We start from the raw sequence: 24717 nt of genomic DNA on the forward strand, positions 1-24717 counted from the left end.
AACATCCAGACAACCGTGCAGTATGTAGCTCAGTGAAAGAGGCCGACACACCCTGTTTCCTCTCAATTCAACTGTTAGGAATGTGGAGATATGCAAATACATAGTTGCCATGTTTATGCTGCCAACAAAATGATTAAAATGAGCCTGAGGATGCGTCTGATGCCATTTAAAGCACAGCAGGTACGAGACCCAGCGACTTACGTGACCTTTGAGGCCCTGAATAGTCTGAGAGCAGCTTTCCAACTTCACACTGGAAAAAATGCTCCTCTCAAAACAAGAAAAAAAAACTTATTTCAAGGAATTTTTACCTTAAAATAAGTGAAACAATCTGCCAATAGAACAAGTGAAAAATGGCTTGGTAAGATTTCTTGAGATCTTAAAATTAGCTGGGAAAACTTATTTTAAGCTATATTTTAGGTGTCGAGCTTCGGTGTCTTAAAATAAGCCAGACGTGCTTAAAAAAATAGCAGTTTTTCACTCAAAAATAGATTTTCGCTTTCATGTAACCTCCTAAATTGAGGTGTATTAAACTTATTTAGAGTTTTCTTGTAAAATACGACTCAAAACAAGATCATTTCAAGATTGTTTAACTTAACAAGTTATTTAAGATTGCATTGTCTTAAAACAAGTCCCTCCATCTTGCTGAAATGTCACTTGTTAAGTGAATTTATCTTAAATCGAGTGGAATGAGACATTTTGACTAAAAATAAGACAAACAGACTTGGTAAGATTTAGAGTTTTTGCAGTGCATCTCCGTCACTGCTTTGGTTCAGATCATGAATCCTAATGACTTTGGTGATGCTTTTTTTATCATGAGGTTTACATTTTTGCACTTTTATGCCCCCTTCAGAATGAATTATTCTCTCATTCTTCCATCTTTTAGGTCCCAGCATGGCTTAACATTTTCCTTAGCTGTTCCTCAGTAACAGTCTATTTTGGGGATTCAGTGCCTTGCTCAGTGTCTTATTTAGACAGAAAATGTAGGCGTCAGAAAGTACCTCTTCCCTCTAAGATAGCTCAGATTTTCAAAATGAAATTTCCATTGTTCATGTCCAAATTTGGTCATAAAAAGGAAGTTTTTTCCCACACAAAAATTTCCAGTTGGATAAAATATTCCAACAGGTCGTCACTTTGGAACAACCACAGTATAACCTGTACCTGAGCAACGGAAAGAGTATCTGTTTTTCCAGACAGGTGGACGCACCCAGAGAGAGAAACACTGTATGACTGGACCAATCAAAAATGCGTGCTCTCGCCGCTCAGCTGCAAAGAAAGCTGCCCCGCTGCATTCCTCACCATGGTTTCCTATTGTTGATGTGCTGCAGAGAGACGCCCTGATTCTGAAGGACGTGTACGTCTGTAGATGCTGCACATGGAGAGTTTGCAACGTACGGAGCCGCGTTCAGTCACTAACATTATGACATGTACCCCCATATGAAGACGTTATGTAACACTCCTCGTCTCTGGTTGTTCCGTTGTTGACTGTACACACTGTGTGTTGGTGTTTGTAGCTCAGAGTTTATCCAAGCCATGACTGAGGGTTCATACAGTGTGGTGTCAGGGTGAGGGCGGATTTGAACTTTGAATGATAAAAGAAGAAGAAATCAGGAAATCAAACACAAAAACAAGGATAAGAAATGAAAGAAAAGACATGATTATTTTTTTCCTGTTTGTAAGTCTGAGATTTTTCCTCCCGAGCTGTTCAGAGAGGTTTTCGGAGTCATCTCCTCTGCCTTCTTAGGCTTGTGAATAAATCTTTTATGTGGTCTGGTTCAGGACTGAGTTTACAACTAGAGGTCAAAGTGGTAGAAAGTCAAAAATAATCAGCTTTTTTCAATCTGCTTCTCAAGCACAAAGTTTTCCCAGAGGTAAACCAGGATTTAAACCTTCATGTTAGTGACTATATTTCTAGATATTTCTGGGTATTTGTATGAAGTAATAGTCAATCAGTAGTTTTTCTCCAAAGTTCATGTGTCCTGTCAGATTTTTGCAGTTAAAAATGTAGAAATGTATGACACTTAGAAAGGACATGCTTAAATTTGGCACCAAGTCTAAAAATAACATGGTTGGTTTTACTGCTTCTAAATTGATTATTCTCCCTCCCAAATTGCTCAGAGAGGTTCTGGGAGTCACCACCTTGAACCGTCTTAGCCTTATGAATGAGTCACTTTTGCCTGGTTTGGTCATGGACTGTTTTAAACACTGTATCCTGATTTAGATCCAACTCTTCTTCCAAACTACTGTCCTAAATCCAAATTACCTTTGGTTACACAGTTAGAAGGTGGCTGCTGAGCAACCTCTTTTAGAAACAATTGGAAAGACATATTTATAACATGTTTGGCAAACTCCGTTCTAGTTATTAGAAAGAATCACAGTAGAGAAACGGCTCTGCACACAGAAACAAATGACACTTCAGTTAATGTGGACTCTGGTAATCTGACTGCAAAGCTGACCATTCTTGTCAGCGGACTCAGGAAATGAATGAAACTGCTTTGAAGCGGTTTTTATCATACTTATCAAAATGTGTTTTCCAAGCTTCTGTTAGCAACTTCACTTCTTTAACTGAGCTTGTGTCACATGGCATCCCACAGGGCTCCGTCCTCAGCCCCACTTTGTTCAGTTTACATTTGTTGTTCCTTAGAGATGTTATTCACTGTTTTCATGCCTGTTATGTCATAGCTGTATGTCTTTTTTAGACCAGAAAATGTAGGTTCTCTGCAGTATTACCTTCCTGCACTGAAGAATTGGATGACTTCTAATTTCACACAACTTAACACAGATCAGACTGAAGTCCTGATTGTTGGTCAAACTGTATCACCTCCTACCTTGGACCACTAGCAATCAACATGCAGCACTCGGCCAGAAATTTGGAAGCTGTTTAAACTCCAATTTATTATTCACTTCTCTTAATACTGCAGCAATTGTCCCTTTATAGTTGATTACAAACTCAGCAGCTAGTGTACTCACAAATACTTGGCAGAGAGAATATGTAACTCCAGCCCTTTTTCACCACATGTTCTGTTTATTACTTTGAAATCTTTACATGATCTTGGAACTTTTTATTTTGTACCCATATGAGAGAATCAGTTTCTGTCAACAACTCCACTGTCCAGGCTTGAAACAAAGGAGAACCATGCTTTTACACTTTTAGCTTCAGCATTGTGGAACAAGATTTCCCTCACAGTCAGAAAAGCTCAGTCAGTTCAACAAGCTACTAAAAACCCACCTGTACAGACTGACGTTTGCCAAAAATTTTATGTCTTAATAATGTTTTATTATTGCACATTTAAAACATTTTATTATCTTTTAAGTGTATTTTTGTTGCTCTTCTTTTGTAAAGCCCATTGTAACTCCAGTTTTTGGTGGTAAGGTGCTACAGATAAACAAAGTTTATTGTTTATTATTGTTACTAGATTGTGTGTACTGCGTAAACTATGGGCAGCATACTATCTCTTACGTTTTTAATTATCAATTTGGGAGTAATCATTTAATATTGTCATGTACTTTCAACCTGTGATTCAAAGTGATGTCTTTTTGGGACAGTGATGGCAGAGACATGACCAGAAGCAAAAAAAGACAAAGAGAGACAGGGAAGAATATCCAACAAATCATCCTCTACACCACCAGGGAAAATTTTAGCCACACGTTAAACCAATTATTTGCCAGATTTGGACTCATTCATTGCTTTTAACTTGATTTTCTCATCTGTATTCATTAGTGGTCCCTATTTATACAAATAAAACATGTTTTGTTGCAGCAACCCAGTGTCCCTCCAATCCCATGAATCACACATCCCTGGTAGTTTGAGGGCCCCTGATGTCTCCTATACGAGACTGGAGACTGAGTCAGGGCCCCGCTGAAAAGGAAGGGCCGGACCGAGGGTGGGAGGGAGGGAGAGTGCAGGGAACAGGTCGGTCTGGTCCTCTACAAGGTGGATGTCTGGGCGTTGACACACCTGTTAACCTGTCTGGGAGGAGCTGCTGGTGTTAAACACGGCGGTGACATGAGTGTGTGTGTGTCTGGGTGTGTGTGAGAGGAAACCAAAGTTAGAGGAGACACAAAGTGGGAGCCACAGGGTGAGGAAGACAGAGACCAAGAAGGAGTAAGAGCAAGAGGGTGAGATTTTTGCGCAGGGGATCTCTGCTTGACCTCCTCCAAGATGTTTAAGAAAAAGGAAAACAAAGACGGAACGATCAAGCTCTCGGGCAAGATCAGCAAGTGAGTACTTTTTTTTTTTGTATTTTTGTACCCTGAATGAAGGTATGTGTGCAGTGACACCGTATCTCGGTCATGTTCCTCCTCCTCCTGTTCTTCCAGAGTCGAGAACTGTGTCATGTTTCCTGCCCTCTTTCTCTCTGAGTGTGTTGTGGTTCCCCTCATGTTACATTGTGGCTGCTGAGGCAAAGGTCTTCACTCACTGCAAGAGCTCAGATATGTCAGAGTTAATCCCGTGAGAGCTGCTAACGGAGCCCGAGGTCAGGTTTACCTTGTAAACAAGAGCTGGGATGATGTCCTTCAATGCAACAGGTGGAGCAAGTGAAAATATGTTTACATGCAGAGGTCAGAGTGAAAGAAAGTGAAAAACTTTTTTGCTTCTCAAGCACAAGTAGTATCAGGGCTGGTGATTCTATTTCTGGATAATTGTATAAAATGATTTTCAGAGAGCTGCTGTTCTCTCAGGTTTAACGTGTCCTGTCAGATGTAGAAATGTAGAAACATGTGATTCCTAGAATACGGCTTAAATTCTGCATCAAAGTCTAATAATAATCAGAGTTTGATGGATGATATATGCTCAGCCATAAACTTAAAGAAAGGAAGACAAAAAAGGAGCAAAATCTTCATTTACTAATGTACACGTTAAAGTTGCTACACTTAATATCTGAAAACAGTAACTGAGTTTTTAATGCTGCTGCATTTGAGGGCAGGTTTTCCTGATCTGACTTACCGGTAAAGTGATTTCATTGACATAATGTCTTTAAATCCACTTTTAAACATCCAATACATGACGGAGCTGCCTGCATGTCAGCTGACAGGAGGAGCCTTACATTTAGCAGCCAAACTGACTATTAGTTTCACCTTTTTGTTCTTGTCCGATGTCACAATACTGATTCCACTGTTGGGTAGTGACCAGCCTATGGTTTCACCTTGTCTCTGCCCTGTGAACTGCTTAGCTGGTTTCTTTCTGTGATGTGGGCGTTGGTTCATAACCGTTCATGATGGTGTGACGCAGGAGCAGCCGTTGTTTCCATCCCCAAATAATTGGTTAATTGTTTGTTCTGTGACATGTCAGTAAAACCCAGGTCTGAGTCCCCGCAGTGACATTTTAGGCCAAAATTCATATTTTAGAAACTGAAGCCTGAAACTGAAGCAAATGTTTTTTGTTTTTTTTTTAATTTCTTTGTAAATGACCTAAATGATTATTCAGTGATCAAAATAACCACCATGATTAATCATTTGTTTTAGTTTCAGAGTAAAACCACAACCAGAGTCACTTTCTAGAGGAAAGAATCTAATTTCAACAGGTGGACAGGTAAAGAGCAGATCCTAGTGGTGCATTTGTGTGTATTACTCATCTTATGAGAACATAACACAGTTAATATTGTATCACTGTGGTGACTCAACCTCTGTTAGAGGACAAAAAGAAAGCCCCCATAACTCTTTATTATGACAACTTCTGTTATCGCAAAGGTTAAGAAAGTAGTAGTTAAGATCAGGTCAAAATGACTTCAAAAGTGACGGAAATATGACTGTCTGATGTCTGAATATCTCCCATCAACCATCCTGTTGAACTGATTAGTTAGTTGTATCATATTGATGGTGAAGCAGTGACTTTTTATTGGCACTAAAGATGCCACAAGGCTTAAACATTCAAAGTCAATTTCTTTGCTGTGGTAATCATTTTGTAAAACATGCTACAAACAGCATTTTCAATTTAGACATTAAGAGGAATGACTGCAGCTTAACCAGACTCTCAGCTGCCTTCAACCCCCCGAATTTCAACCTTTTTTTCTTCAAATTTCATAATATGAACTGAAGTGGGAGGGAAACGGACAGGTTTACCAAATGAAGGAGTGATTGTGCTACAAGCTTTTGTGATCTTGCAACTAAATGACAAAAAAAAATGCTGGCAAACCCTTCTAAATTATGTGGGCTATCCAGTTATCCCACTTTCAAGCCAAATTGGCCATAGCTGCTAGCAGTTTAGCCTTAATGGCATCCACAAATGAAAAAAAAACAAAACAAAAATGTGTTGAGCAATTTTTAACACATTATATTTTGATTTGTTGGAATTTGCAAACTTGGAAAAGTTGGAATGTAGCTCAGTTTACACAAAAAATGAAGAAAAAAACTCAGTTTTACCTATTAACCACACAGGCAGCAGTTTCTTTAAGACTTCAAAGCTCACAGTACTGCCTCATAAAAAAGCACAGGCTGGATGCAGACGTATGCATCCAAGGCTAAGTATGGGTGTGACCTGTCATTCAGATCCTTGTAAACCAATAATGAGTGAAAAATGTGCTTTTAACAGCTCAAGTGAAGGAGACAGACAAACCTTTTCTCCCTCCCCAACCACACATTGGTTCTCATAAGAAGTAGTCAAAATTTGGCCGTTTCACTACACTGAAAGAAAGTTTCAACATGGAAAACAACTGAAAAGATTTAAGGACAAGAAGGCAAAGTCAGATCTTTGGAGTCTGTAGGATTTGGCATTAAGATACATTTATTAGTAAGTAAAACTGAAAAACCTGAGCCATTAATAGATTCTTTTACCTGGAAATAAGTAAAAAGTATCAAATTTGCGTGAAATAATCCCTTTACGAGAGAAAGTCAGTAAAACGTCCACCATGAAATGCCTGCATTCCCACTTTCTATTCATAACCAACTTCTGGAAATTTAAACAGAGCATTTCTTTGGCTGAGACGATGGAAAGGTTAAGAAATAATGCTTGTGTGTCCTGCATTTCCTGCTGAGTGAGCAGCAACAGGGAGGTCATTGTGAGAGCGGCTGCAGAACCAGATCAGATCAGGAGGAGGATCTCGTCTCCTCATTCCTGTTGCTCCATCACCTAGGAGCTGTGGGGGCTGCCATGGATCTGTCTCAGTTGATGTTTGCTTGTTTTCTCCCCTGGAAGCCATATCTTTGTAAATACTTTTGGTATGCAGGTCAAGTTAACTGGCGAAGTGTTAGATGCATCATCAGCATTCTTTGGATCGGTGTTACACATCAGCATCATTGCAGCATGAATGTCAGGGAGTATCCACAAAAATATGTTCACTATTCATATCAGTCATTTTGTTCCTCACTGTCTGAGTGTATCTGCTTGTTCCAGCTGTTCAATTAGTGCTTTTTACACTGAGGGTCAAACACGTGTCACTTAGCAATAAGCAATAATTCCTCATCTGCTCCGAGATACGATGCCCTTCTGTTTTCCTGTGTTATGTCTGTGTTTAGGAGAGGCCTCGAAAGAAAACTTGGTGAACTTTGAATTTCTATTCAGATATATTTAGTGTCCCTTAGAAGTTTCAGCATCACGGAGCAGTCAAGGATAGCTTTAAGTGGACATGGAAAGAGCTTGTATCAGCCTTGGATGTGGTGAAATAAGTATAAATTGAGGGGTATTACATAGTGTTACTGCTTTTCACTGTTCTCCTTTAAAGATTGTGATCTTTAACACACCTGGTTTTCCTAAAACTTCTCATTATTCACAACATTTCTACCAAAGAGAAAAATTCTCAGACAAGCTTTCACAAAGCAACTTAAATTTCTGCACTCAAGCCCAGATTTCTGCTTAGATTTTTCATTTAAACCAAAGAATTCTAATCTTTTTTTTTCCACGAATGTACCATCAACAAATGGAAACAATCTGGATGTGTCGTGCATCATTTCATACACATAAGGGTTAAGCAAATAAAATCTCTTCTCACATTTGGGATAATCCATTACATGTCAGTGAAAAGGACCTTAGTGGAGTTTTGTGTCTCTATTTACACAGCTGGGATTTCACTTTACTTTCCCAACTGATGTGGAGCAGATTGTAAAAAAAGATATGCTGCATAACATGAAGATATTTCTCAGAGTTTAAGGCTTTTGCGAAAGAAAATGTCAAGTAATTTTCCAGCCCTGGCACTGAAAAGCTACATGCAGGTGAATTACCTTGTGGTAAATCAAAAAATTACTGATATTTTTATGTACTTGCACATTTGTAAGGAACCTTTTAATGTTCACTTTTTGAAAACATAAAGCATATTAGCTAAAATTTTCAGCACTTGAGATGTTGTTCTGCACCTGCTGAAGGAAACTGAATTGGCTGTAACTGCAACGACAAACAGCTCTGCTATGTGTTAACTTTGTGCCATTTTGTCACAAACATATTTGCACAGTTGCATGACTGTATGCAAATACTTTCATCTAATCACCTTAATCAATCACTAACTCCTTGCTTATTCCGACCCTGATGATTTAGTTACTGCAAAGCCCTTATTTGTTTAGCTTTTTTAACCCCAAAACCACGAGTTGGCCCCATTTTCAGTTTTATGGGTGTAGTTTATCTCTCGTTGCCAGCGGCAGGATCTCCTTCCTTTTGTCTGCCCGAGGCATCGCTTTACGTTTCTCAGCCAATCACTGATGAACATTAAAAGAGAGCAGCACAAACAGCGACATAGGGAGGGACAGGAACAGTAAGCCGCTGGAGTATGGCTAGAATTTAAGGAACGTCTTGGGTGTGGCTCCACAGGTGGAAATATCCACACGGTGACCCATCACCTTAATGAATACACAGGATGATAATAGCTCTCTGCAGATCTTTGATGATGGAAATGATTTATTTGTTAACTTTATTGTTTTTAGTTCATATGCTGATGTGAAACGTGGCCACAAATACATACGTTTTCCCTTTTCCTCACCTGATATGCTATTTGATTTCCTTTCTTTTGCTTGCTGCCTTACAGAACTTCATTTAAGTTCTGGTAGTACTTTCATGAACCAATATTCAAACTAAAATGGCCTAAAAATTGTCCAGATCTGCAGCAGAATTTTTTGGGTTACTCCTGTGACCGCATTCCTTTTCCCCACCATGTTTCATGAAATCCAGGCCCAGTAGTTCTTGTGTAATCTTGCACTGATCGCATACTTCCACGTCTGCTCTCACCTCAGCGGAGGAATTTTATCGAGATAATCTGCTGTCATTAAGAGCTGCTGTGTCTTATGAAATCTGCGCCTCGGACTGAAGCAGTTCTGGATTATTTCTGAGTTGATCTGTGTTTGTGGTTTCATCTGTGACCTTTTATTCGAACCCTTCTCCTCCCCCTGCAGGTCCCAAGCCAGCAACTTGGCCTTGCTGATCGCCCAGATGCAAAAGAATGCCGACCAGGTGGAGAAAGATATCCTCCGAGCTGAGGAGCTGCTGGCTGTGGTGAGAACAGACACACACTGATGCTCTGATATCCTTTCATCTTTCATTTGCCTGAAGCATCACAAAAAAAAAAACCTTTCCTGTGGCTTGCTTCCACCAGGACGCTGAAAATGAGAAGAAAGAGCTGCCCTTTGAGCATCAGAATGAAATCTCAGATAAGCTGGGGGACGCTGAGGGTCTGCTGAAGGACCTTTTCTTGGATGTCGATAAAGCCAAGAAGTTCAAACACCCACAAGCCAGAGAAATAGACAGCGAGTGAGTTGATACGGAATGAATAAATCAATGCAACACAGAGAGACCGCTATGTAGTTGCACAGAGGTTTTCTGTGAGCAGAGATCAAAACATATGTAGCAGAATACAGAAGGTGAATTTCCTCCGAGGTCACTTCTGGGGCCTGTTTCAGTTTCTAATATCATTTTACTTGCATTTATTCCTTTGATGTTGTCATTTCAGTGGCTCATTTATTGGTTTTCTCTAATGCTGAACCTTTTCCTCAAAAATCAACCAGAGCTTTCTGTTTCTTTGTGTCTCCAGCGTCATCCTCCTCCACGAGCGTTGGCTGAAGGACTGCGCCTTCTACAGAGACATCTACGAGCAGATTGACGACGTGTCGCGGATGCCCAGAATTAACTGGGGGCCAGTTTTAAATGATAAGCAAGTAAGTGCAGTAGCACTGTCTGAACATTTGGCTCTCAGTCTTAAAGCTTAAAATGTATTAGACTGTCAATATTTGATATTAGTCTTTGAGCTTAAAGGATGATGTCTGCCATGTTTTAGATTTTTCTTACAGTTATGCTCCTTCATTGTGACAAATGCAGTTGTTTTATTTTAATTTAGTCTCATATATCGTCCTGCTGCGCCACTAAATGTGTATTCATGTGCAGCTGAAAATAATGGAAGAAAAATGCACAATTTTCTTCCATTCAAGTACCATTTGTTAAAAAAAGTCATGCCCTGACATTGTAGAATATTACTATTATTTCTATTTATATATTTGTGACTTAAGTATCTAGTAATAACTGAAAGGCTTGGTGTAGAAATCCACCGACAGGGTAGGATAATAGGCCGGTAATGACAGGCACAGGATGATTTATAGTTATTCTCTAAAGGTCTTTTAGGGCGAAAATCCATTTTTTGTGTGTTTTGTGGTTGTTAAACGTAAAACAAAAGCTGGTAAGCTATAAAGAGGTTTACTTCTACCATTCCCCAAGGCTATGCTACATGAAACCTAACTAACCAATAGTCACCCAGCTCTGGCAGAGAGCGTATTCTTCCTGAAGGGCACGGAAACAGCAGCAGCAAACTGGTTTTCAAAGCAAAACAGGCCATTTAAAACAGCCCTAACGCCAGGAGTTATACAGTCATGGTGAAATTAACCATCTTTACAGTGTTTTAAGCCAAAACATTTACAGACAGATTAATGGGACATTTAAGGTTACTGTAACAGAAGAGATTCAACTTCATTCCTGCCCTACATACTTTAGGATGCCTTATAAACAGTCTGAGTGTATCTGCCAACCAGCTTTGCTTTGTGGTATCTCACCACCTTCAATAAACTCATCACAGAGTGGTGAGTGAGTACAACAAATTAAAGGCTTTATTGCCCTTTATTTATCCTCGACATACCACTAACTGTACACCTCTCTCATCTGCGCTCTCAGAAAAAGGTGAATGCGGAGGAGTACGGCCCCACCATGGCAGATCTGAAGAAGCAGATCGCTGCCCACAACATCCTGCACAAAGAGATCGAGGCCTACAACTCGCAGCTCTGCGTCAGCTCTGCCGGCAGCAAGGTGAACAAATGAGAGCACATTCACATGATGTTCTGGATGTTTTCACATCAGAAAAACACTTTGCATTCAGTGCCTTCCATCTTTAATCTCTGCTCACGACGCATGTTACTGCCTTGTCTTTTAGGAGAACTACACAGCCCTGAAGAAACAGTACAATAATCTACTGGTGAGTTTGTTTGTTCACATGTGAAAACAACATTTGCAGGCTTTATTTTTTAGTTGCGAAAAATTATAAAGGCAATGAATTAAAGTATTTCACTGGAGCAAAACGAAATAAAGAGACTTTTCATGTCAGTTAAAGTGGTTATTTAAACTTCTCCACCTTTGTTCATTTTCTTCCTCAATAAGATGGAGAAGCCCAAATTTTAGAGCCATCAGGGGATCATTTATCAAGTCACAGCCACTTTTACAGAGGGGGTAGTCATATTTACAATGTTCGGGGTTTCAAAAAGGATACTTAGAAACACTGCATCCCTATCATTGTGCTTATGAAGACAGTCATGTACCTGGTTTGCATTTGGTTCTAGTAACGCAGTTCATTGGGATTTTATCAGATACAGGAACCGAGAAATAGAAAAGTCCACTGTAAAAAGCGGCAAGTGTTTCTTTCTTTTTTCTTTTTTAAAAAACATTTTAAACATCCACTGCTCAATAAATGTTAAAGATATTACACTATGTATGTACAATCTCAAGGCCACAGGTGGTTTAAGCTGAGAGAAACTGACTTCAGAATGAAAATCTAGCTGCAGAGATATCTGTGAAACCCCAAACGTTTGTTATAAAACAAGAGAACAAATTTTAGTTGTATTTTTTTATGTTTTTTTAAACAGTTCAGTATCTCAAAAATAGACTCATGCTCTGTCACAATGTGTTTTTTTTTCCATCTTTACTGGCTGTGTCAGACACAAATCTGAAACATTAGCATCAAATCTAACAGAAGGTTGTACACAAACAACGTATCTGCCCCCATAAGCAAAAATTAGATTTGCTATGATGTGCACCTGATTATTTCAGATTATGATGATGCACAAGGTCTTTTTTCCATTAGGTGTGTCAGATTTACGGCTTTGATTTGGTGCATTAGTAAATAAATTTTTCAAATGATAGAGTAATGAGAAACACATTTTGTTTGAGTTTCAATTCAGTTCAATTCAATTTTATTTAAAAAAGGCGCAAATTACAGGTCAAATTGTCTCAAGACGCTTTACATTTCATTTTGACTTATTCCGTTTTATTTTCTCCTCAGGACAACTCCAAGTGGCGTCGTCACTACCTGAACAGCCTGTATGAATACATGCAGGGCAGCGACAAGGAACTGGCCTTCCTGGGAGAAGAACAGGACAAGATCAAGAAGCAGGACTGGAGCGACCGCATGGTGGATCCACCCGATGTCCGCCGGCAGTATGAGGTAACAGCTGATGTGCTGTGAAATATATCATTCCTGGTAACTTAGAAGTCTCAGTAAGGATGAGTTGTGGCTCGTCCAGAATGATGGAAGGTGTTTATTCTGTACTTGGATGACCAAACACATAAACAACTTTGATTTGATCTCAACCAGAATTTCAAGTCCAACAGTCTGCTGTCCCATGAAGGTGAAGTGAACAAAGTCCAGGATGAAGGAGACAGACTCATTGAGCTGAAGCATCCAGCTGCTGCCATGATTAAGGTAGCTGTCATTACCCAGAAGACGTTTAAAAAGCCCAAATCTCTAACTTCAAACCTTTCGTCATCTTCATCCTTTTAAAGTCATGTTCTGGAAGCCATTTCAGCACAGTTTACCTCTCTACGTTACCTTTCCAGGCTCAGAGAGACGGTGTACGGAACGAGTGGCAGAAATTCCTCAACCTCTGCATTTGCCAAGAGACACATCTGGACAATGTGGAGGAATATAAAAAGGTTGGTCCGAATATTTTTCAATTTCATAAGCATGTGTGAAAAATGAGCACATTTCTGTCTCTTTCTGATGCACCATGTTGAGATTTTGTGATTAAAAAACCTTGTCTGATGCTGTTTTCCAGTACCAAATGGACACAGATCAGCTGTCAGAAACGCTGACTAAACTCAACAACAGCCTTGACCCCAAGTCCATCAGCAAGAAGAGCAACTCAGAGAAGCTGCTGCAGCTTGAGGTAATATAAGAGTCATAATTACACAGGCAGAGTCCAGTAAGGACAGTCATGTACAAGAAATCCAACTTGAACCCCCCTTAAAGCCAGTTTAGTTTAAGGGGAGAAAGAGTTAGAGAGGAATCTAATCATATAAGAGAGAAAAATAACACTTAACTGAAGAATAGATGGGAAAATTGGAAAAGAGTAGAATTTTTAGAGGTAAACTCGTAAAGGCAAAAAATGACACAGTATTTGCTTTTGTGATATGCTTTGAGCTTTATGGAAATCTAATGATTAGTGAAGAAAACTTTTGTTTAATATGAAGCAGAGAAGTACATTTCAGAAAATTATCCGTCCATTTTCAATGTCATCTTTATTGTATGTCAAAAGTTTGTGTGCTCATATGTTAACAGAAATATACTGTAAATGAGTAAAAGTAACCTTAAAGAGTAGATGGTAAAAACAGAAACCCTAGAGACACAATAAAGCTAAATATCTCCTAAAATCAACACGCACAGCACAATAAGAATGCAAAAAAAATAATAATACAGTACACATCTAAAAACAAATAGTGCCATACACCAGATGATTTCCTGTATTTTAAATAGAAGATAACACTAAATTTAGGGCCATTATGTGTGATATCTCATGGTTTCTCAGCATTCTGGATATTCCAAGCACAAAAAATGCATTGAAACACTAAACGGAGATAAAAGTGTAAACTTCAGTAGAATCCTCTTCCTGCTGCCATGTTGCTATGACTAATTCTAAGACATGTTTTCCTCTGTGTTTGTTTCCCACCAGGCGGAGGAGAAAGCTGTCCAGAACTCCGAACAGCTGCTGGCCGACCTGAGGAGACGCAGCACCACCATCGCTCCTCTGAAGCTACGACACACCAACCCCAGCAGACCCATCACGGTGGAGTCGCTGTGTGACTGGGAAACAGACAAGGTGCAGCTTCAGCTCCTGTCAGATGTTTAACAAAACGAAAATCTAGGCAGCGAAATATCAGCAGATGAGGTGCTTCAGCTCAGTTGTTTTAATCTTGGGCCTCAGTGCAAAGATTTTATTTTATTTCTTCATCACTGTTATGCAGGATTCTCTGAAAAGAGGCGACAAGTTCACCCTGAAATCAAATTCAGACAATGAAAACTGGGACGTTATCTCCACTGATGGGGCAACTAGGACCTTCCCAGGAGTTTGCTTCCACATCCCACCACCTGACCCAGACGCCATTGACAAAGTGGATCTGTAAGTAATGCAAAGCTGTATTATTATGCAGCTACAATCAGCAATGCAAGAGAAATGCTGTTAACATTTCTGTCCCCCACCTCTCTGCATGTTTTCAATTCATTAGTTTGGGCACTGAGCTGGCAGACATCAAAAAGAGAAGAGCTGCTCTGGCAGCGTCACTGAAGAATCACAAATCAGATGTCTCCAGATCCCTGAAATCAGGTTTGTTGTCTTTGAATTAAATCCTTAGTTATCCTAACTAGAAACGGTCATTGGTTCTGTATACTCAGATAAGTAGTGTATATGTATATATATGCCACAGTGAGCTCAATCAATAAATCATCTTTTCTGTTTCCTTAATCAGCACCAGTTTCTTCTGCCCCAGTGGACCGTAAAGTCACAGCTCTGGCTCAGCAGCTGGACAAGCTGGACAATGACCTGGCCAACGCTGAGGAGAGCATGCTGAGTCGCCTGCGAGCTCCACTCAACCCCAGAGATCCGGCCGGAGATCTGGCCAAGAGGCTGAAGGATCAGGAGGTGAGACGAAGAAACTTAAATCGACACCACACCAATCAGCTCTTTAGCTTTAGAGGAAAATGTGTTAAGTTCTTAAATGTTATAAACCATGGCTTTAAGTTTATGTTCATTATGACAAACATGTCGTGACATTTAGAAATGACCTATCAAACTGTAACCATCAACACAACATTTTACAGCACACACATTTTGAAAACTACGATGAAACGTGCTGCTTTACTCTTGTATTACTATGCTGAGCTGTCATTATCCTCCTGCATGTTTGAGCCTACATGCATTCGTACTCTCCATCTACTTCTTCTTCACTCCGCAGGCTGTTTGCATGAGCAGATGGGGAATGATGATATTCTAGAAACTGTAAAAAAAGCTTCTGAAGCCAAATTCGCATCATAGGAGATCACAGATTGATAAAGAAGTAACCCCAGATGCTATTTTTTTGATGTGTCTGAAGTATCTACATTCACCCTTTACAGGAAGCTGCCAATGCCCTCAAGGCTCTGGAGCAGCAGAGGAAGGCAGCGCAGGCCGACCTGCAGCCGCTACTCTCTAAAGATCCAAGCGGTACGTCGTCTGCTCTGCCACTCAAACTCAGTGCTGCCAACAACAAGTACGACGGCATCGCTGCACTTGCTGATCTCTTCAAAAAGAAGTAAGTGTATGTTTTGAGGTGGTGGATTCTTTTGTCATAATAAAAAAAATGTTTAGAAAAGTTTTCACAAAGAATGCACAAAATAATAAATACGATTTTACCCTCTAAATGCAAAAAGACAATCCAAAAATGCATGTTATCTTTAATACAAATCAACAATTTTACAGTCAGAAACTGTCAAAATAGAAACAATCATCAGATTTTCAACTTTTTCATGGTCCTTGAACTCATCATGCACGATTCCATTAAGAAAAACAACCTAGGTTAAGCTTAAAATTGTGATTTTTCAATAAAAATCACCTTTTGTGCATGTCTAATTTTAAAAAACTGCAAAAAATAGACAAGAACAAAATATTACGTGCACAACCAAGAGGCCATGACTGACATGACATGAGTGCAGAAAGGAGAGGTATAGAAACGAATTAAAAATATGTTGGAAAATATCTATTGCATGTAGAGCCACCATTATTTCTACAGTATCAGTAACACCTGTGAACACTTGACAAAATGTCGTAATGCTTATTCCAGGGTTTTCAATCTTTGTAAAATAAAAAAAAATCTAAGATATTAAACTTTAATTTTGGTTTTTTTTTGTGATTTACTGCATTAAAGATGTGTTTTAATGCAGAGAAGAACTTTTTTAGGTCTCTCCGCTTTCAGCCATGGTTGTGCTGTTTCCATGAGGTGCAGGACTTTATATTACAGTGAAAAATGAAGAAAAATGTTACAGAAGCAAAAAAAAAAAAAGTGCCCAGAAACTGTTTCGGATTCAGAGGATGAAAAAAATCACACACCTGTCATTTTTACAGGTTTCGTGTAGCTTTGCTTTGTGTGTTTTGATCATGTCAGTACACTCATTTATGTTTCTTTCAGAGCAAACTCGTCCCTTAACCTGGAGAATCAGATTAAGAAAGTGGATGGTCTTGTTTCTGGGTTTGAGAAAGAGCTGAGTGAAGATGGTCCCATCTCTGACACTCCACATGCGATTCAAGCCCGCACTGATGACATTCAGGTGAAGAACTCTGCTTTTCTTTTACAATCTTATCTCAGTCACACAAAGCCCAATTTTCTCTTACACAACTTAGATTTGACATTCATGTTAAATTGAAAGTCTCTTCTCTTGTATTCAGAACCAGCGAAAGGCCGTGGCGGCGGCTCAGGATGACATGAAGAAGCTGAGCAAAGACTTGGAGACGACAGAGCAGCTGTGCAGCTCTCTGCAGCAGGGATATCAGGAGTACTGCCCTGACATCCAGCGCCAGAAAACAGAAGTCAAGCAGCTGCAAAACCGTTACACAAACGTTGCCAACCAGCTGAAGGAGAGGTGAGAGTCAGACTCTGAATACACGCATTCAGTCACTTCAGTTAAATTAAAAAGTCAGTAGGTTTGCTGACACAGACATTTATTAGTTTAACGGAGGCTTTTTATCCACACACATCGATCTAAGAGTCGCAAGACAAACCTGAGCAACAGCAAAGAAGAAAAAACATGGTTTTTTTCTAATGTTGCTTTATTTTGTAGAATGCAGATCGTTTTTTCTTTTCAGCTTTAATGTGAAAAAGGCAGCCTGTGGTGCATGCATGTAACTAGACTACAAAGCTTTGCTCCTTTACTACCACTAAGGAACAGACATTTTTAATTGCACTGGGCTAAGTTGTTATACCCGTGATATTCCTCACAGGGAAAACATCTTACAAGAGGCTGCAGTCAAGAACCAGGAGTTCCAGAGCACAAGCAAATCCTTGAACTCCTTCCTGAACAATCTGCCAACAAACCAGATAAGCCCCAACGACGATGTGTCTCAGATCGCTGCCAAGCAGAGCTCTCAAGAGGTGAGTCTGTCTACTGACTTCATGGATGTATCAGGTGGAGAATAGTTGAGGGTCCTTTTTCTTGTTTCTCTGAGCAACCAGTTCTTGTAATCCCTTTGCCAGTGATTTGTTGATTTCTAAGCTCTCCTCCTCAATAAATCTATAGAAATTAACTGTTAGATGTTATCCATAACTTAAATGTCTGTTAAACTTTTCACCATAGAGGGTGACGGACGACTTGAAGCGGAAGCAGGATGACATTGACAGAGTGACTGACCTGTCACAGGACCTCCAGAATCTACTCAATGTAAGACTCAAACAGATTGTAATGCATAGCAATAAATGTATAAAAGCGATACTAATTATATGAATTATTAAATACATTGGTGATTTGAGGCATATATAGAAAATAAATAATCAATAACTTTAAAATCACACATAAAATGTGTCACCTTTCAAACTTATGTCTGTTGTACTGGAAAAATAATAAAGAAATCAGTCATAAATGACAGTTCATAAACTGAAAACTTAATTGTGAATATTTGTGCAGGAGTATGAGACCAACGTTGACAAATACAACAGTACACTTGAGGATGCTGGTGCCACCGTTCCAAAGAAACCTCGTGTGCTGGCACTTTCTGATACTGTTCAGAAAGAGGTAACATTTATTTAGTTGAACATAATCTAAATTCATTACTTTTATTGTAAAAACAAGGTGACTGATGTATTGTTAATTACAGGAAAAAGATTTGGTGAATCGTTACGCTGAAGCAACGGCCGAAAACACCCAACGGCAAAAACAGATGGGCTTGGCTAAGAACCTCCTTTTACAGGTAAGAAAAATTACCTTGGATAAAAAACTTTTTTCCCCTTTAAATTACCTTTTCAATATAAATGATGTTCTTCATTAAAAAACTAAAGCTACATCGCAAATCATGTGATGACTTGATTGACATTCAAATAATTTGCTTTTCCTCCTGCAGAATGAAGAGAAAGTTCAAATGGTAGCACAGCAACAAGTGCAGCTTGAAAGCCAGCAGAGGAATGCTTTTGAGATAGATAGTCTGTTAAAAGATCTGGAAGATGAGAAGGACAGGACAGCTCATACTGAGAATAACCTGAGAACCTTCAAAGAGAGGATGCAGTCACTGAGGAGTCGCAGAGGAGTGGAGCGCGTTGAGGAGAAAGAAGTACTGCATTACTACCGTGACCCAAAACTGGAAAGTGATTTGGCCGATCTGCAGAGCAAACTGCACCAAGAGTCTCTGAAGCGTAGCACCACCCAGACTGAGGTCGAGGTAATAAACAACAAAATCACCATCCTGGCGGACACCCTCAAGAAAACCCCACCAAAACTGGTGACTAGAGAGGTGACAGAGTTTGAGAAAGATCCCCAGCTGGATGTAGAAGCTGCTAAACTGAGAGATGAAATATCAAGGATGAGAAATGAAATTCGAGTGAAAGATGGGGAGCAGATTCAGATGAAAACAGAAGTCACAATTCTCCAGCAGAAGAAACCACCCATTAAAGAGAGGGTGGTTAAGAAGGAAGTGATTAAAGTGGAAAAGGATCCACAGATGTTGAGAGCAGTGCAATCATTTGAGACCGAAATTTCTGAAGAGAGCAACAAGACCAAATTCATCAACGATGAAATCTTCCAGACAAGGAGTCAGATTAATGCACTCGAGAGGCTGATTCCTAACATCCAGCCAAAGGTCATTACTAAAGAGGTCAAAAAGATTGAACAAGACCCTGACCTTATCACCGAGTCTAAGAAGATTCGAACTGGCCTAGAGGAAGAGAGGATTGAAAACAACTCTTTGTCCAAAGAAGTGATGGGGCTCCACAGCCGCTACAGAGAAGTTCAGGACTGGAAACCAAGAGTTGAGGTGAAGGAAATTGTTAATGAAATCTACCGGGTTGACCCAAACACAGAGGTGGAGATAATGCGGCTCCGCAAAGACATACAAGACTCCAGCAAGCAGCGTTCTGATCTTGAGAGGGAGATCACCATGGTCACGACTGACCTGAATGTCCTTCGTTCTGAGAAGCCTAAAGTAGAACTGAAGGAAGTTCTCCAAGAAGTGGTTAAAGAGGAAAGAAGTCCAGAAAATGAGAGAGAGATTCAAAGGCTAAATGATCAGGTGAACCATCTACACACCACTTACAACTCCCTCCAGGACCAGGTGAGAATACTCAGGAGAGACAGAGATGAATGGAAGGCTGAAAAATCCAAAGTAGAGACCAAACTTGTCACCAGAGAAGTCATTAAGTATGAACCTGATCCACTGCTGGAGAAAGAAGCTGACCGCCTGAGAAAGAATGTGAGGGAAGAGGCACAGCTGCGGCGCTCCATTGAAGAAATGGTGTTTGACCTGCAAAACAAATACATCCTGCTGGAGAGGCAGAAACCAGAGGAGAAAGTGGTTGTGCAGGAGATTGTCCGTTTACAGAGGGATCCACGGCAAGTACTCGAACACGAAAGGCTCAGCAGGAGCCTGGATGACGAAGTGAAGACCCGGCGTCAGGTCGATTTAGAGTTGCAACAGCTAAGAACAAAGGTGGAAGACAAACAGAGGATCCTCAGAGAGAGCGATGAGCGCCAGAAGAGGATTCAAGCTGAGTCTGAGTTCAGGGAGATCCGACTGCGCATCACACAGCTGGAAAATGCCCCACCTCCTGTTGAGGAAAGTATAGTTGTGGAGGAGGTACTGAAAGTTGAGAGAGATCCAAAACTGGAGAGGATGACAAGCGGTTTGCGGTCAGACATGGATAAGGAAACCAGCGACATTCTGCGTCTTGAGAGAGACATCCGCAACATCACTGTAAAGCTTGAGATCCTGCAGAAAGAGAAGTCTGGTGAAAGGACGGTGTACAAAGAGGTTGTCCGTGTTGAGAAAGACCAGGCTGTTGAAGCTGAGAGGGATCGCCTGAGAGAACAGGCGTCTCAGAGTAAATTTGCCAGACAGGACTTGGAGGATGAAATTAGACGTCTCAATGATAAAGTCAACCATCTAATGAGCTCCAAATCCAGCACTTCAAGAGAAGAGACAACCCTCACTTTGAACAGAGGTGCCTTACAGAGGGAGAAAGATGACCTCGCACAAGAACTTAGAATGCTGGAGAGCAAACGACATGACATCAGTCTGTCCTTCCAGCAGCAGAGTCGACTTATAAGCCAAAGAACGCAGACGAGCAAGCAGAGGAGCCTTAAGATGGAGTCTGACATCATGAGAGTTGAGAGGGAGATCCTGGATGAAAAAGACAAGATCCATCTGCAAGACAGCACCATACGCGATCTCCTGCAGAGCCTGCAGAAAGAGGAGCACGCGGAAACGAGGACCAAAGAGACAAACGTCTCCACCAAAATCACCATTCTAGATCCAGATACAGGAAAAGACATGTCTCCTTATGATGCTTATCTTCAGGGCCTGATTGACCGCTCGCAATACATTCATCTGCAGGAGCTGGAGTGTGACTGGGAGGAGATTACTTCCATGGGACCTGATGGGGAGACATCTGTACTGCAGGATCGCAAAAGTGGAAAGCAGTACTCCATCAAAAATGCTCTGAAGGAGGGAAGACTGACAGAGTATGATCTACAACAGTACAAAAAAGGCAAGCTTCCCATCTCAGAGTTTGCCTTGCTGGTCGCAGGTGACAATAAGAAGCAGCCCCAGTTCAACTCAATCATCCCAAAGTCCAGTACAACGGTGAAATCAGCTGCACCAGACATGACCACTGCTAAAGAAGGTTACCCAATTGCTGGAGTAGTGGACACAAACACTGATACCTGCTTTACAATACGTAGTGCTGCCATGCGCAAACTCATCGACGCCACCACCGCCCAAAGGCTTCTGGAGGCTCAGGCAGCAACGGGCGGCATCATTGACATCCACAACAAAGAGAGTTACACAGTTCACAAGGCAGCAAGCAGAGGCCTCATTGAGGACAGTCAACTCCAGCGGCTGCTCAATGCGCAAAAGGCTTTCACAGGAGTCGAAGACCCCATGACCAGAGAGTGTTTGTCTGTGGGAGAAGCTGTTCAGAAAGGCTGGATGCCAAAGGAAAATGCCATTCGCTACATGGAGGCCCAGCACCTGACCGGAGGGCTGGTCAACCCCAACACTGGTCGCAGAGTAAGCATCATGGATGCCATTGGGTCCAAAATGATCGACAGCACAATGATGAGGGAGCTACAAGCTGAGACAACCTACATCAAAGATATTATAGACCCAATTACAAAGGAGAGGATCAACTACAAACAAGCTCTGGATCGCTGTAAGCCAGACCCAATCTCAGGTCTACCGATGCTGCCGGCCTCTTCCAAAGAATCTGGTTACAGTCAAAGGTACAATTCTAGATACGCGAGATTCTAGACATGTTTACTTTGTGGAGTTATCTGGTCTGCAGAGTGTTGTGATAATAATGAAAAATTAGACATGGGTTAGGGTTAGCCACCCATTTGAAATCCATACAATATTTACAATGTGCATTTTGACTCAGGTAAAGTGTTCTACTGCAAAGCTTTCTGTCTCACTGATTGCTGCTGAGTTGCATTTGTTTACCAAACATGTCTGATGTGGGCAGATGTTCTTTTGTTGACTTTTTTTTTTTTTTTTTTAAAAGAGTATAAATGCAGTCTATCTTTGATATTATTGTGTTATTAGGGATCCTGGGACAAGGTGCAATGCTGTTTGCCAAGATTGATTTGATTCTGTATTACTCATGGGCTGTCTTTGACACTGTTCACTTTAAACTCAATCTTGTTTGATACTTTATAAGAAACAAATATCAATAAATTTAAATTATAATACTTGAAGTGCACTGACTCCTTTACTTTCACATTCACCACATGTTTTCAACCTTTCAACCAAAACCGAGTTAAACACACACAATTTGAGTGTCTTTTACCACAGCTTCCTATTAAATGCACCACAAGTGTGTCAGGAACAACTGGGTGTCTTCCTACACTGATAACAAATGGCAAAAAATGGGCACCACTCCATCCAGTGTATGAGAACATGATAACTGCCAATACATTAAGCACTGGATGTATCCTGTAATACAAACATTTCCAAAAGGCCACCAAAGAGGGGCTAGAACAGATCTGACGGGTTGTATGGTAAGTAATCAGATGAAAAGCACACACAGTATAACACATACTATTTAGCCTTAGTTATTTTTTATTATCTACAGTATAGCCTCAAATAAAGCTAAATGACCATAAAGTTACATCAGAAATAATGTTAAGACTAATATCTTCCATCTATAAACAATTATTATCTGATATCTCAGCACTGATGGACTGAGCTAAAAATGTAACATACTCACAAGTCATCGACACAATATGTCTACTATTAGTTATTCAGTGACCAAGCATGAAAACCTAAGATCATTTTACTAATTTTGAGTTTTCGTTGTGTAAAAGCAACCGATGATAAAATGCATAAAACTGTTGAGGTCAGAGGTTATCAATTTGGTCATATAAACCGATGAAATTCCTGAATTTTACACTGAATCAAACAGTCTAAAAATCAAAGGAAAACACACAACAGTTTAAGAGGCAGCGGTGGAGCCTTGGCAATCAAAGAGCCTCCCCTCTCCCCCTGGGAAACCAGATGAATGAAGAATCTGATCAGGTTGCATCTGCAGGTTGTGCAGTCTCACATCGTTTGCACTCCCTCTCTGTGAAGAAGCTCCTTTGCTCGCTGATGGCTTTCTGGAGAAGGGCTATGTTTACACCATCAACACAGTTCAGCACACGGGCCTGGACCATCACACCAACCCCTGTGAGGCCACAAAACACAGATAACAGGCAGGTGATAGGGGCAAAGAGTCCTGCAACTATTTCAAAGAGTTACCTTACTGCATGAGATTTACCCTGAAATAGAAGCAAATACTGGTAATTAAATTTTATGCAAGATGTAAGGAAAAAACAAACACAGCAGGTGCTGACTGGTCAAAGGCCCAACACAGTTCATTAATATTTTCTTTCTTTCCACCATGATCGTCTAAAAATCTTCTTTATTACTCAACAACTGCTGATTCTGTAAAAGGTTTTGACTTAACCCAAGAAAAATTCAAAACTGCAGGAAAAAAAATCAAGACAATATTTAAAATACTTCACAGTCATAATAGATAAAATCTTCTCTTACCCATATTATTTTCTATCTCACCCAGAACAATGTATTGGGCTCCAATTATTGGGTTAAAGGGCTCCACAAACAACGTGTGGACAACCACGTGGTGCTCTTTCGAAGCATGCTGAGCTGACAGTGTAGCCCTAGACTCCTCAGGCTGGTAGCAGACAAGTCTGAAAAATCATTTAAAATATCAGTGGTGAATAGGTTTAGTGTCCAAATCAGTCCTGATGATACAATCGAATCTATTATTCCTCTATTATTCATAATATCAGCCACCAAAATATTAGTCAGGCTTTGCTAGAGGCAGTTAAACATAGTTTATAGAGTTTGACAAAGTGTTACTGTGTTTAAAAATAAAGAAGAAGAAGAATTAAAATATTTTTTTTAAAGTTACTTCTTAATTTAGACCTCATCAGGTTAGGTTTATAAATAAAAAGGTCAAATGTGGACTAGATGAATAAGTAGTTTCTAAAGTATGTTTCATATGGTCAGATTTGTAAAATCTTGTATTCAATTTGTTAAAAGTAAACTCCATTCAGACCACAGCCGACCAAGTAAACTTTTAAGATTATTTACTTTACTTAAAAACCTGGACTAGATTTATAAGCAGGAGGTGCAGACAATTTAAACTGCTTCATATTTGTGAAACATCTATTCTCTTAGCAAAAACTGAAAAAACAACAGCTTTATTCCATTAAAAAATGTATTGTGCTTTGACTTGCCATACGCGGTTACTTATAAGCTCTTAAACCGGCATCAAGCAAATCTTGTGCAGAATAAGTGGTCTTCCAGTTAGAGCATTACAACTGAGGGGCTGTACAACAAAACCCACCTGCCAAATGTTCTAACTGATTCTCCTTCCTGCATATTTCCGGAGTTTACTTCCCAGGGAAAATGAAAAACGGCAGCTGAGGGAAGCATCGTAACGTTAAATCTGTTTGAAAAATATATACAATGAAGTTTGAAGTGTTGCGGTAGACTAGGTACTTCCGGGGTATATGTCACATGACCTGTCATTCTCCACCT

The 24717-nt window shown here is 40.2% G+C and overlaps 2 protein-coding genes across 2 annotated transcripts; one reads left to right on the forward strand and one right to left on the reverse strand.

Annotated features, from left to right (window-relative positions):
• Nucleotides 1–4007: 4007 nt before the first annotated feature.
• On the forward strand, nt 4008–22367 carry evpla (envoplakin a). The gene is made up of 22 exons (XM_023263685.3): nt 4008–4218; nt 9313–9412; nt 9513–9667; nt 9948–10071; nt 11075–11206; nt 11331–11372; nt 12453–12614; nt 12765–12872; nt 13007–13102; nt 13225–13335; nt 14119–14265; nt 14411–14565; nt 14672–14769; nt 14912–15084; nt 15558–15733; nt 16607–16745; nt 16864–17057; nt 17416–17566; nt 17769–17852; nt 18096–18203; nt 18286–18378; nt 18529–22367. The coding sequence occupies exons 1-22, from the start codon at nt 4160–4162 to the stop codon at nt 21922–21924; spliced, it is 6003 nt and encodes a 2000-aa protein (XP_023119453.1). The 5' UTR covers nt 4008–4159; the 3' UTR covers nt 21925–22367.
• A 346-nt stretch (nt 22368–22713) lies between these two features.
• Nucleotides 22714–24693, reverse strand: ten1 (TEN1 subunit of CST complex). Its single transcript, XM_023263651.3, has 3 exons — nt 24524–24693; nt 23704–23861; nt 22714–23335 (listed from the first exon to the last, which is right to left on the reverse strand). The coding sequence occupies exons 1-3, from the start codon at nt 24610–24612 to the stop codon at nt 23184–23186; spliced, it is 399 nt and encodes a 132-aa protein (XP_023119419.1). The 5' UTR covers nt 24613–24693; the 3' UTR covers nt 22714–23183.
• Nucleotides 24694–24717: the final 24 nt, after the last annotated feature.

Source organism: Amphiprion ocellaris, chromosome 4, assembly GCF_022539595.1.
Source record: "Amphiprion ocellaris isolate individual 3 ecotype Okinawa chromosome 4, ASM2253959v1, whole genome shotgun sequence".
Taxonomy (NCBI): Eukaryota; Metazoa; Chordata; class Actinopteri; family Pomacentridae; genus Amphiprion; species Amphiprion ocellaris.